The sequence below is a fragment of the Juglans microcarpa x Juglans regia genome, chromosome 7D (assembly GCF_004785595.1).
Source record: "Juglans microcarpa x Juglans regia isolate MS1-56 chromosome 7D, Jm3101_v1.0, whole genome shotgun sequence".
Taxonomy (NCBI): domain Eukaryota; kingdom Viridiplantae; phylum Streptophyta; class Magnoliopsida; order Fagales; family Juglandaceae; genus Juglans; species Juglans microcarpa x Juglans regia.
Genome location: NC_054606.1, coordinates 22,233,394 through 22,247,765, shown reverse-complemented (window position 1 = coordinate 22,247,765; position 14,372 = coordinate 22,233,394). Strand labels below are relative to the sequence as shown.

The following is a 14,372-nucleotide window of genomic DNA, read 5'->3' as shown; positions in this document are numbered from 1 at the left end:
AAATTTATTATTAAAAAATTAATTTTTTTATATAACATCTATATTTATTCACTTTTCTTAAAAAAAATGTGTGCATTCTATATCGACAAATATTATTATCGTATCACCTTTGCTTTTAAAGGAAAAGGAAAGAAATTCATGTATATTTGTTTCTTAGGTACGGTTTTAATAGTGAGTTAAAATAAAATAAATTGAGATAAAAAGTTAAAAGTTGAATAAAATATTATTATAATATTAATTATTATTATTATTATTATTTTAAAATTTAAAAAAGTTGAATTGTTTATTATATTTTATGTGAAAATTTAAAAAAATTATATTAATGAGATAAGATGAGACACTTTCTCTATCAAAACGGGACTATTCAAACTATAGCTGTCGTGTGGCTACTGAATTATAAGGTGGAAGCCAACCAAAATCCAATTTAAAATTGGTAAAATTAATATATTAATGGTATTAAAAGTATTAAAAGTATAAGTGAATGCTAGCTTATGCATGATTCGTGGGAGGCATTGTCTTGACATGAGCTGGAGCATGATTCGTGGGAGGCATTCTCTTATCAAAATCTTGGCCATAACGACACAAAAATTTAAAACTTTATTACATAATCTAACAAATTGGGCCTTAATTAATATAAGATAGTCTGAAAATCTGAATATTTGTCATAATTTATTAATTCGATTGAAGATTTTCCATAATTTTTTAATTCAATTATTTCTCCTATGTTCTTTTTTTTTTTTTTTTTTTTTTTTTTTTTTTAAAGTTTTGTGAAAGATGGGTTTAGATTGATAAGTTTTCAACGCACATTTTTATTGGGTGTACGTGGAAAGAGTGATTGGACTCATTGGGGAAAAAAAAAGAAGTAACGAAGCAAAAATAATCATTTTTAGATATTTTTCATGTTTTAATTTTTTAATGAAGGGTTCTTTGGATACTAGCTTACATAGAAGTAACTACTAACTAGAGAGTTGCTATTTGTTTTTTTGTTTTGTTTATAGGAAATAGACTTTATTTCAAGTTGCTATTTGTTTAGGGTAGGGTAAATGTCGAAATCGATAATTTAATGAGATGATTGCAAAATCAGCTGGTAGTTTGAGGGAATTATATATAGCTAGGTACGTAATTTCCTCTATTTCCTGATATCTAAAAGATATTGTAATTGGGAAGGAGGTCTAGGAAGTTAGTTCAAGTTACTTAAAATTATCTCCCATCGGTACAATATAATATATACTTCAAAGGTATTATAAACATAAACTCATTAATTTATTGAGAAAACGACCGGTTGGGCTTATAACCTACTAAAAACAGCCCACCAATAGTATTTGGACACGTTTGCATTTCATCTTTATTTTCGTGTGACCACACCTCACCCGATTAGAAGGACTACTAGCTTTTGGTGTTTCCCTTTCATCTTTGTTTTCGTCTATCGCATTGGATCGCTTCTTGCTATTGCTGGGTCCGTCTTCACGATTTTGTTCTTTCATAGTCCAATAAAACAGCTTGATTATTCAAGAAGATGAATAAATTCCCATCAACATTAAGAAAAACAAATGGGTACAGATTGTTCTTTATGTTTGCGTCTTTGGTTTGTGCCAGAAATGGCAGACTATAGGTATTTGATGCGGTGCTGGTCTTGGGATAAAATTCATAGTTGATCTGCCTCGCTTCCTCGGACGGTTACCAGATTCCCAATATCACCGAGTGTTCTACGGTTTCTTGCTTCGGCTTCATCATTCTTCTTACAACATCATTCTTTTTCTACTGCTTACCTCCTCCAACTACTGCCTCACTTGAAAAAAAAAAGTAAGTCAAATGATAAATATTATAATGTTTGGACTGAAATAAAGGATTCCAAGACATTCAAACAGAGAAAGAAATGCATTAATCAAATAAAGAAGATGGTGGGCCACGGAGATGATGGGTGCAACGGAGATGGTGGCGCTGAAACTGGTGGCTGACGAATCTGAAATTTGTGAGGGGCATTCGACTGGATTAAGGCATCTGAAGAAGAGATGTACTTCGCATGGGGTATTTCGGCTGGGGCGTTTGACTATGATGACCCTCATGTGAATTGTGTCTCGGTGAGATGAATTTTGAAAGGGGCAGGATAGTTTTGTGTGATTCGAACGGCAGGGACAAAGAGATTCTGAAAGGGGCAAAGCTAATCTTTTGTGGCTGAGATTATCTCTCTTTTGGTGTAAATTCTGACGTGACTGATTCTGATAGGAGGGCTGTTTATTAGAGATAAACGGTCGGACATAGCATTAGCATTGGTCTATGCATATGCATATTCAAAGTCATATTTGCATAATATGGCCCTAAAATCTTCTATATTGACTTATGCATATCCAAATATTTAGTGACCTATAAATAGTGTTTATCCAAATTTGGATAACCACTATTCACCCTACAAATCATATTTTAATCATTATTTCTCTCTCCTCCCACTCTCTCTCTCACAATCCTTTTCTTTTCTCCATTCTTCAACAGCACAACAAACCTTCACTTGCACATTCATTTTATTATTATAATATATTATATGTATTTTTTTCATTTTATTATATTTTTAATATAATATATACAAAAACTTATATTTTTTATTATTGCATTTGTATTATTAATGTCAAATGTATGTAGTGGATGCTAATTATAAAATATATATAAAAAAATTGATTTTAGCAAAAAATTAATAATAATAAAATAATAATATTTTATTATTATTATTTTGTTTCAAATATACATAAGCCAATGTGAGAATTTTGCTTGAATGGTAAAGTGGATATGCAAAAGAGGTGATTTTGCATATACATATGCATAGACCAATGCTAATACTCTTAGAAGCGGAACTGTAATTTGTTCACACTAAATATTGATGTTCTTCTACAACGACCTCAGCATAATATACTCCGAAAGCTTTATAAATATTCTAGTAACCCTGGACGTAGCGCCCAATTGGAAGAATAAAATAGCTCTGTAGAAAATATTTTTGCCAAAGCTATAACAGTAACAATTCATTCAAAAAGTGCCAAAATTAATTAAAATCTTCAAAATGGAAGAATACATTATCATTTCATAACAACATGCACTAAAACTTAGAATAGATTCATGAAAATTAAGTTGAAAACATTGAATTGATGACAAAAACCAAGACGGAAGCTCTTCAAAGATACATTCTAAACAACACCAAATTAAACACATTCTTTACATAAATTGAACAAGCCACCAAAGTTTCTCGAGTTCTTAACAAAAACACTCTGATTAGAGGATGACAAAATAATAAAAATTATAACATTGTTTTACTAATAGAGGCTGGTTAACAAAAACACCCAAGGGATATATGTTTCTCATTTCAAATGTTATGTGTTCATATACCTGCAAAGGCATCAAAACAGAAATAAGATATTCTTTTTTAGATATTAGATAGAGTGCATCAACTTTTCTGTTTGTCAGAAATTTCAGCCAAAAAGCATGCTACTACATATTTAGAGCAAATAATAAATGGAGATTTCACTTTGCTGGAAAAAAGAAGAAGGAAACCAACCCAAAAGGAAAAATTAGAGTCCAATTAACTATTATGGCTGGTTGAGTGTGATCATGCCATAGACAAAAATGACAAGCCATCATGAGAGGTGTTATCTCTTAACATTTCTACGTAATGTAGGACTCATGCTCTTTTCATGGTTATGACCTCCCTTCTTGTTTAAATATAATTGTATTTCTTGGTTTAGGAGGATAACTTATGGAAACTCGTGGGTGATTTCAACTTCCATGGAATCACAGCACCAGGTAGTGTTTCTATTACGTATACAAATTTTAATTAGAGTTACATCTTATTAGAGTTTTGCCATCTTTAGCTGCAGGAGTTTATGGTGTGTCTAGCGTAATTTTTTATTGTAATTAATTTTGGATTGGATCAAAAATTTGGTAGAACTGTGTTAGACATAGAGTACTTACCTTTGATAATAATGCTTAAATCTTCACTTGCAGCTTAAAATGACATCAGAGCTTAAACCAATACCTAATGATTTCCTCTGGGTTGCACCCAAATTAATATTTGCAATTCAGGTTCTCTACATATATTTAATCAAATGGTCAAGAAGATTTGCAAAATCACCCATACACACTTAATCTGATGGTCAAGGAAATATTATTGTCCAAAAAAACATAACAATAAATTTCTGAAAAAAAAAGAGTTTCCTTTTCTTAAGAACAACTGGTGCATGTCAACATTCATGATTCATAACTACAAATTTGGAAAGCAAATGCTTACCTTGTCTGCTGAGGCAGTTAAGAAAAAATCACCTCGAGCAACAAATTTAAACCGGTAACCTATCAAATGCAATGTCTAATCAGCCAACATATTTTCATGACAGGACAACTTCAACTACAACAAAAAATAGACAAAGATAAGCAAATAATGATCTAATTGAAGAAGGGAAAAAAAGAAATTTCTCTTGAACTTTCTTTAACTGTCAATTGTTAGTGGCTAGGCAAACCTGATTTGCATTCTGAGAATGCATTCCAGGCTTCCTCTTTCATGGTGAGAGCATCTGCTGGTGCAAAAGTAGTAAGCCAAGAAGGAACTTTGCTGCCACAAGAATTACAATAGTATGAGAATTTAAAAATTATAACAAGATATTCCAAGAAAAACAAAAAAGGAAGTACAAGAAAGAAAGAAAAAATCCACCAAAAAATTTTGCATGTAGTAGATCTTTGAAAGTCATGATAGTAATTATAAAAATTAGAATTAAAGTTATCCTTTGATAGTATTAATACTTGTGCCAGTCACATTTGCAAAAGCATGTAAGGATACAGTTCAATAGATTATCTCAGCAATGGAGAAGAAGAGAAAGTGATGTTTTTTTTTTTTTTTTTTTTTCTCTACAACAAAACAACACATGATATCATTGGTAACGACCTTTGATAACATCTCAAGAGATTCAAGACACTTTTGCATTAATATGAACTTAAAAAGTGATGTTGGTTCATTTCTCGATTCAATGATTTGTCAACAAATTAAACCTAATACAATAAACCCCCAATTTTAATTGACCAAAACACAACCCTTAATCTAAGCCATCTATTCACAGAAACTTCAACCTCCTTAACTCATAGATTAGACCAAAAAATGAGAGAATAAGAATGAAGAAGAAGAAAATACAAAAACTGAAGAAAACCTCCATTCGTACCTTAACCAGCGGGTAACTGAGGAAGAAAGTCCACAAAATGCAACAACAATAAAAGCTAAGTAAATAAACTTTGAATCGGTACTTTGAGCCGAAATGAATGAGAGTTATTGCTTCATTTTCGATAAGAAAAACTCATTTTCTTGTTAGTTGCAAAGTTTCTTCCTCTACTTTCTAGGTTTTGTGGGTTCTTGAAAAAATTCCAGAGAGAGCTTAGAGAGAGAAAGATGAGGATTTTAGGGCATGCAGCTTTTACCATTTTGTCCCATCGAATAAAACAACCCCAGACAGAGGCATGCAAAGGGACAAAAATGAAAAATGAATAAAACAGAGAGATAAAAATGAAATAAAGAAGTGGTCGAAATTTTACTATTCCTTCTTTTTTTTTTTAAAATAATTTTACTATTCATTCTTAGATGGTCTCTTTTACTTATAAAATAGAAACTCATTTGTTCACACTAAATATAGATGTTCCTCTACAAAGATCTCAACATAATTAATCAACAATTTCACAAGTCTCTGAGAAATTATCAACATCCCAATAAATCATATCAACATAATGAGGTTCAATCTATTGAATAAAATCCTTGAATAATCACAATACCTTTAAGTACAAAATTCACTATCCTCATGTCATCCAGCCCAATCTTCCTATTTCTGATTCTGGCTTAACCATCAGAATCATCTAAAAATATTGAATGCAATTGGGTGAGTTATCAACAAGTCCGTAAGCAATGAACATATACTAATATGTAAACATAAGCCAATACAGAAGGAACAACAAAACAAATTATCAAATTGAACTTCAGAAAAACATTTATTTGCAGAACTAAAACAAATAAAATCATTTGGCATATACATAATTGAACAATATCATAACAGAATGTATTCCATGTTTAACCACGATGGTAGGATTGTATAAATCCGAACAGCCAACCGAGCAGAAACAGAATGTGAATATTTCCCTTATTATTCTCAGAGTCCTGAGTGTACACATAAAAAAGATCATGTAAAAAATTACTTTATTTTCCAAATGGGTACACAAAAAATAGAGATGTTGGTACTGACATTATAATAGAGGCCATAATTTTACACCCGTGATAAAATCGGGACATAAGCATAAACAAAAAGTTATGCTAAAAGTTTTAAGATGCAACATTATATAATAACAAAATACTGAATAGAACCAAACAATTTTCATATAATCATATAACAAATTTCATATTTTCATAGTTGCTCTTTTATACAACTGAGAACAAAATGTTAAAAATTACATGTCTACACCAGTCACGAGTGCCGTCCAACCAACGGCATTGTGGCGTTGAAATCGCCGTCGAACGAACCACGACGAAAGTGAAATCGTCGTCATCCATCGTCGCGTCGAACCCATCCTAGAAGAAACATCGTCGTTGTGCGAACGCTGTGCCGTCGAACCGAATCCTCATCTGCACAGATAGATCAGATTTCTGTGTTAGAGAGTGCCGTCCAATAGTGCTACAGGCTCAAGCCGTGGGGTATCGTTTGCCGTCGTGGGTATGAAAACTGGTTTATGCCTCTGTTTTATGAAGGTTTTGCTTCTATTTGCCGATGAGAGATTTGGTTTAGGGCATGCGAACGAGAAGATGACAAAAATCCAGTACCTCCCTTCGTGTTTCGTCTTCTGCACGTCGGTGGGGCAGCTTATTTGGGGTGAAGAAGATGAACTCCCTGCGTGAATCGTCTTTACAGGTTACTTGGGAATGTTGCTGTGTTCTGTGCGGGGTTCCATGACCGTGTAGGTTGCTGGGGTTCGAGTTTCTTCGAAACAAAGTTGCAAAGTCACGGGGTGCTCGGTTGCTGAGTTTCAGGAACCGAGAAGATAAGGAGAAGAAACGATTGTGTGATACGCACCGTTTCAATAAGTTGACGTGGACTCACGGGTAGCCAGCGGATACCCTCCCGGGTGCAAACAGCATTTTTCAAAATAAAAATGTTCCAATTTCTGTCGAGAACCCAGGATTTCAGTCTCTAGGGACAAGAGAGGGAGTGTTGAACGAAGCTAAATGCTGCGTCAAGCTAAAAATCTCTTCAGAAAAACCTCATTCTCAACCGCCACCCGCCTGCCCTCCTCGCCCTTTTCCCCAAATTTCCCTTTGCTTTTGCAAGACACTTTCTCAAAAAACCATCAGCAAAAATGGTTTTTGCGTTATCTTTCAGGGTCGGCATCCAGTCCCAGCTTGTCGATATGGAGAAGAAAGAAGGAGATGGGAAAGGAGGGTCTGATCGTCGCCAAAGAGCTTAAGAGGCTCCGGTTCAACGAGGTACGCCTGGACCGGTTCATCCGGTCTCATGTGTCCCGCTTGCTCAAATCCGATCTCCTCGCCGTTCTCGCTGAGTTCCAGAGACAAGATCAGATCTTACTCTGCATGAAGGTTCGTTATTTCTATTCAATCTAAATTTGATCCGCTGTTTGGTTGGTGAGAAAAAATGGCGTAAAAGAAAAAAAGATATTCATTAACGATGGTTCTATTTGGTTCGTGAGAACGTTGGGTAAACAACATTTCCTGATATTCGATCCTCGAATTCGTTGATAAAAAATTCGGTTCGTATACCGTCTTAGCTTAGTTCCAATTGCTTTGGGTTTGTTTGTTTCATTGGAACAATAAAAAAAATTGATATGCCGCGCTTGGCTATTAGAATTTCCAAATTTTGGAAGGCTGATGTATAATGTCTTAATTTTTGAAGAATTACTTTTCCTCTGTTTTGCTCTATGAGAAAGTGTGGGAAGGAAAAAGAAACTTGATTTTTATTTTTAGTATCAATTACATGGCGTACGTTAGATATACACTAAGAACTCAGCTGTAGCTTGATGTTGGATTTAAAATTGTTGTAAAAGGCTGTTGGAAAAGTTTCGAAGTCATAGACAATGATCCAAATCTGCGAGTCTTCTACTACTTTTCGGCTCATGTGGAACTTTGAAAGTAATAAAGGACAGGATTTGCTAACCTAGTTGATTCCTTGCATTTAGGGGTGCTACCTGCACCCCCGGAACAGGGGGTGCTCCTGTCCTGCTCCCGTCTGGATTCCGGGGGGTGGATTGGCCCCCAAGTCCGTTTGCCACCCCGTTGAACACTATGTTACACAGTGTCACGGGCTTACATAATACACATACAACCAAAATAAAAAAAAATTATAACCAAATTGCACAAAACATTACAGATCTTACAAATCCAAACAAAAACCAAAACTAAACTTACAACCAAACAAACTTATGGTCTTACGGATCAGAAAATCGAACATATCAAACAAAACACCTAATCGAACAAATCGAACAACTTACCCACAAGCTACGACCGATGTCATGGGTCATACAGATTTGTGCACAGATCTTTAGAGGTCTGTGGACAGATTTGTATGGCCCTTGGTTGTGGTCGTGGGTCATTAAACTCGAAGATCTGTCATAGCATCACAAACTCCGGTGTCACCCACTGTCACAACCACCAGCCGTTACATGCGACAATGAAGTTACGATGACCCATCACAACGTTATGAAGAGAAGTTCTCTCATCTTTGCTGGCTTTGAGGAGGAGGAGAAGGAGGGAAGAGGGAGGAGAAGAAAAATGAGAGAGAAGTCAAGGTCCTAGAATGGTGGCTGTGGGCCGTGGCCACTGGCATTAAGGCGTGAAAGCTTGACGGAGAGAAAGCTCAGAAGAGGGGTGGGGGAAGGGAGGCAGTTGGGAGTCTGGAATGAGAGAGAGAGAGAGAGAGAGAGAGAGATATTATAGGTAGACGGTATGGTTTTGTAACCCTATAATGAAATGATGCCGTTTTGGATACTGTTTCGTTATAAACCTATCATATATTTATATATATATATGTGTGTGTGTTTGTGTGTGTGTGTGCGCATCCATGCATGTTCGTGCGGGCTAGGCTGGGGTAAACCTCGAGCTGGCTTGGGCCCAACTTGGGCCTCGCCCCCTGGGTGGGGTGGATACCCTCGCATGGGCCAACAGGGGCAGGGGTGCTACCCTTCCCTTACAGGGCGAGGTCACCCCCTCCCCGACCCCCACCCCCTGCACAGGGTGTTGGGGGGGGGGGGGGGGACGGGGGCAGGGTACCCTGTCCTTTGCACAGGGTGTGGGGGTGGACCTCCATCCGTCTGCTGTTCGCCCCCTACCCCCCCTCCTCTCCTCGGCTCCCCCAAACTAAGCGGCATCCGTTACAACAAACCCAATCGAGTCCTCTGCCCGCGTCTGCTACTTCCATGGCAAACGAGATCGAGAGAGTTAGATCGAGAGAGATTGAGAGAGTTCGAGAGAGATTGAGAGAGTTTGGGAGTCTGGGTCTGGGACGAGAGCGTTCGAGAAAGAGAAAGTGAAACTGAGGAATCCTGCGCGGGGGGGGGGGGGGGGGGGGGGGGGGGGGGGGGGGGGGGGGGGTTTGCCTCAAAGGCTCAGCCTTAGACATGCGGGAGCGGGGCGGGGGATTTACGGAGCGGGGTTGAGCCCCCTCTGTCCCCTGCCTCCGCAAGTCCCCTTTCATATGGACGGGGGGCCCCCGCCCCTCATCTGTGCGGAGCGGATCCCCTGCCCCACCCAGGCGGGGGCGGAGCGAACAGGGCGGTGCAGCGGGTGGCGGGCGCCCGCTGCCCACCCCTAAACAGGGGGCCGGACATACAGGCGGTGAGGCCCCGCTGCCCAACCTTACTTGCACTATATAGTGATCTTGACTACAATTTTCAAGCACTTCTATGTGTACAAATAGTAAGAAAAATTAATTGCTGGATTTCTTTGGCAGTCTTGTAGTATTATTTAGGTCTACCTACAAAAAATCTTATAAAAAGTAGTGCATCAATACTCATTTAATAAATCCCTTTGCATGTAGTGTACTGTGCTAAGAACAAATGCACTGAGTTAATTGATATATTTAACATTTTTTGGTTTTGATATCTTTAGGTCATAGGGTTTGACACCTCATCACTTTGTGATTGAGAAATATGATAGAATTTTTTTTGATAGGTAATCAAGAAGTTTTATTCATAAAAAAGACATAGCTCAAGTACATAGGAAGTACACATGGGAAGTAAGTAACTAGGGTATACAATCGAAAGTGGACAATCATGGACATTTAGGCCTCGTTTGTTTTCACAACTCTTCTCAATTCATCTAATCTCATCTAATCATTACAATTTTTCTAAATTCCCACACAATAAAATAAACAATTCAACTTTTTCAAATCTCAAAGCCAAAATAATATTAAAAAAATATATTCTAAGAATATTTTACTCAACTTTTGATTTTAATTTCAGCTCATCTCATTTCATCAAATCTAATCTGTGAAAACAAACGAGACCTTAGTCCTTTAAAATCAATGACTCCCGCCCATAAGAACAAGGTTTCAAAAAAGAACTTTAAGTTCATCCATTGTCCTCTCGGGGTCCTCAAAGCTTCTATCATTTCTCTCCCACCAAATGCATGCCATCAACACATACATATAAGAGCCATTTTCCAGATTGCTGCCACTTGTGGATTACCTTGGAGGCCTCTCCAGCTTGCTACAAAATCCACCAACCTAAGGGCTTATTTGGGGTTTGGTTAGGAGTTTAAAAAAGTGCTTAAATATTCTTAAGAGCTCTTTAATGATAAAATTAGGCTGTTTGGGTGTTGCATATTAAAATGCTTTTTAATCTCAAATAATCTAAAAACTATGTTTGAGATTGCTGCCAGTAAGTATTGCTCTTTAATGATAAAATGACAGCGCTTAGCTTGTAATTAGGTTCATCTTCTTTATACTTCCTGTGTACTTGGGCCTTGCCTAATTACGTGGTTTAATAAATTCTTCTTACTTGTATAAAAAAAAATGATAAAATGATGTTTTTCCTGAAATGTCATTTTTCGGGTAATGCGAAATATAGTTAAAATTTTAAATGAAACTGTCAATGGGTGAAAATGCCCATACAATTTTCAGATAATTACTATTTTGCCCTTTGATCTTATTTGTGGAAACTCATGATGGAAAACTAGAGATATCTAGTGAAAATGCTATTAATATTGAGCGTAATTGTATTGTTGTTTAACTTATGACCTTTTATGTTATTTAGGCCTCAAAAAGCACTTTTTAAATTTATTTCCAAACAAATGTAACATGTTTGAAAGTGCTTTAGAAATATGGTTACCAAAAAGTTAATAACTTTTTAATAGCTTAAGCTCTACAACTATTTAGCCTTAAGCTAAAAGCTATATTACCAACCGCAATCTCAAACATGCACTAAGAGGCATGACCCAAGATAATTCAATTCCTACAAAAAAATCATCCCACATGGTCCTGGCCACCTCACAATGTAAAAGAAGGTGATCTACCGATTCACCATTCTTCTTACACATGCAAAACCAGTGCAATACCATTGCCCAACGTTTAGTCAGATTATCTGTGATAAGAATCTTGCTAGAGGCTGTCCAAACAAAAAAAACTGCTTTTAGAGGAGCTTTTGTCTTCCATATATTCTTCCATGAAAATGTGGTTATACCTGGGCTCATTAGAACTTGGTAGAGCATTTTGAGTGTGAATCTACCTTTATTGGAGGGGCTCCTGTTCATCTTATTTATGTTACTATGATAGAAAATATAAAATATAACATAAATTGAGATAGAGCAGAGAAGGAGGAGAATGAGGGAGAGAGACTTTGATGGGCTACATCTTTACTATTCTCAATTTTGATTGAATAGGAAGCATAGGTCCCTATTTATAGGGAAATTACATGGAGATCAAGTAAGCTAAATATTCTGATCATGAAAATCAAATCTCTTGATTTGATATTATGTAAATCAAATAACTTGATTATGATAATATCAAATCAAATTCTCTAACAGAATAACCTTCCTTGCAAGCACGTTGTACAATTTTCATTCATGTTATTTGTTGTATTACCTTAGCACCAGGGTTAGGTGCTTTTACATATGGCCTGTTAACACGAAGCAGAGTACATTATGTGCTGTTCTTTTTTTTTTCCCCCCATCATAATGGTAAGTTGGACCCACTCTTGGTGGGTTTGGAACTCTAGATTTCACCCTTCACGTCAGTTTCTTGAGGGGTGAAGTTGACATTCATATGAGAGTTTATTGGCTCTTTTCTAATCTTTTTCCTTTTACAATTACTTTATGGAAACCCGTGAATTCTGGCTCTTCCTCTGCTACTTGATAACTTTGTTACCCTTTGATACTGTAATTTTAAATCAGCCATACCAAATGTGCAGTGTGCAATGATTGAGTATCTTAAATTGTTTGCTTTCTCAGTTATACGATGTGGTTCGTAAAGAAATTTGGTACCGGCCAGACATGTACTTTTACAGGGACATGCTTATGATGCTTGCACGAAACAAAAAGGTTGATGAAGCAAAGCAGGTTTGGGAAGACCTGAAGAAAGAGGAAGTTCTCTTTGATCAGCATACATTTGGGGACATTATCAGAGCCTTTTTAGATAACGAGTTGCCCTCGGAGGCAATGGACATATATGATGAAATGAGACTATCCCCTGATCCTCCAATCTCTTTGCCTTTTCGAGTGATATTGAAAGGGCTCCTTCCATACCCAGAATTGAGAGAGAAGATAAAAGATGACTTTTTAGAACTGTTTCCTGATATGGTTGTTTATGACCCACCTGAAGACTTGTTTGAACATGAAGATTGGAGAAAGAAGATTGGGGATGAGTAAATGGTGCTACTGCATCTTTCCTCCACAGGAGACTACTCTTTCCTGGGAAAAGCTAGCCGTGGGCAAGGCTAGAAGCAATTAGATGCTTGTGATAAGTTGAAGCATTTGCTTGAGTTCCCCATGGTTTATCTCCTTCGCAATGCTGTAAAAGCTCACTCATGGTCTCTAACTTCGGAAGCTTGCTTTTCATGGCATGCAGTGAATATGAGAATTGACTACCCCTTGTTCTCACTCGGCATGGGAAATGGTTCATGTGATGCAATTTTGAGGTCTTCTTTGAAAGCAGGATAATATTTTACCATGATGCATTTCTCGTATTTTTTGGATTTCCAAGGAAATCGGCTGGGATAATATTTTGGGTTAGAGGTTATAACATAACATCATAATAACACAGACTTGTACTTTCCTGAATCCCTGGACTAATGAGAGCTAGTTTGTTTTTCACTTTTCTTTTGCATCATATTTTCTTAAATTAAACATATAATAGTAGTAGAAGGCCTTTTATGGGGTTCTTAACCCTTAGAGGGGTTGGCTCAAATGGTGCGATAAGGGCTGGTTTCTCTAGATGAGATTAGTATTTGATATGCTCTCTAGATCTAAACTTCAAACTTTTGGATGGAAACAGATTTTACGGGTCACGTCTCATTGGTCAAATGGTGATGATTTACTTGATTTGTGGGATAAATATGCGATTAACGGATTTTGGGTTTATCTTGGTAAAATATATTTTCTAGGGGAGGGCAGCAGGGGTCTGCACCCCGCAACCCTGCCCCCGCATGGGCGGGCGTGTAACCCCTGTCTGCTCCGTCCTCCGTCCTGTTATGTAAAAAAAAATGTATTTTTAAATATTTATATAAATAAATTATATATAAATATATATAATTTGTTGAAGACTTGATGTTGTATTCAAGTCATTGCATTATTCTCACCTCTTAGGCTAACTTTTATATAAGAGGACAATGTAATACAATAATCATACTTAACAATGTGAGACTCATTAGGCAATTCAATGAAGTGAATACAATTCTAATGAGATTAAAAACTATGTTGTTAGTTTTTAAATTTTTGTTATAAATATAAATTTTAATTTATAATTTTAATTATGCGATAATTTGGAAAAATATTTTTTTAAAATTAGAAATAATTTTTAGGCCTAATGGGTCATGATTATCATTGGATTGGATGGGGGAGGGGTGGATGAAATGTTCGACCCTGGCCCTTCATCCACCTCGGCCCTGGTACTGGAGTGGGGTTCCAAAACCTTCCCCTGCAGGCCCAATGGACCATGCGGATATTACTCCTAATATTTTCCATTTGTGTGGTTTCGGAGATTCTATATCATCAAAAAAGTAAAACAAGAATAAGTGTGGGATTTCAGCCCACAATTCAGTACACGGTCAGCATCGATGTTGGCCAAAGTCTAGCAATTCGAGAGAATGATAGTTCATGTGTATTGAGCAACAGTCTTGGTTTTTGTTGTATCAATCATCAATTAGGT

The 14,372-nt window shown here is 36.6% G+C and overlaps 1 protein-coding gene and 1 long non-coding RNA gene across 2 annotated transcripts; one reads left to right on the top strand and one right to left on the bottom strand.

Moving 5' to 3' along the window:
- Positions 1–3,895: 3,895 nt before the first annotated feature.
- Positions 3,896–5,214, bottom strand: LOC121239739. Its single transcript, XR_005935353.1, has 3 exons — positions 5,190–5,214; positions 4,497–4,588; positions 3,896–4,329 (listed from the first exon to the last, which is right to left on the bottom strand). It is a non-coding gene; the product is annotated as an uncharacterized LOC121239739 (long non-coding RNA).
- Positions 5,215–7,152: 1,938 nt separating this feature from the next.
- On the top strand, positions 7,153–13,318 carry LOC121239738 (pentatricopeptide repeat-containing protein At1g62350). Its single transcript, XM_041137043.1, has 2 exons — positions 7,153–7,597; positions 12,458–13,318. Exons 1-2 carry the CDS (start codon positions 7,229–7,231, stop codon positions 12,872–12,874), a joined length of 786 nt encoding a protein of 261 aa, XP_040992977.1. The 5' UTR covers positions 7,153–7,228; the 3' UTR covers positions 12,875–13,318.
- Positions 13,319–14,372: the final 1,054 nt, after the last annotated feature.

Excerpts from the sequence above, each read along its gene's own strand:
- LOC121239738 (XM_041137043.1), top strand. The coding sequence starts at position 7,229 with ATGCTGCGTCAAGCTAAAAATCTCTTCAGAAAAACCTCATTCTCAACC. Across the intron at positions 7,598-12,457 it reads AGATCTTACTCTGCATGAAG|TTATACGATGTGGTTCGTAA; the intron begins GTTCGTTATTTC and ends TTGCTTTCTCAG.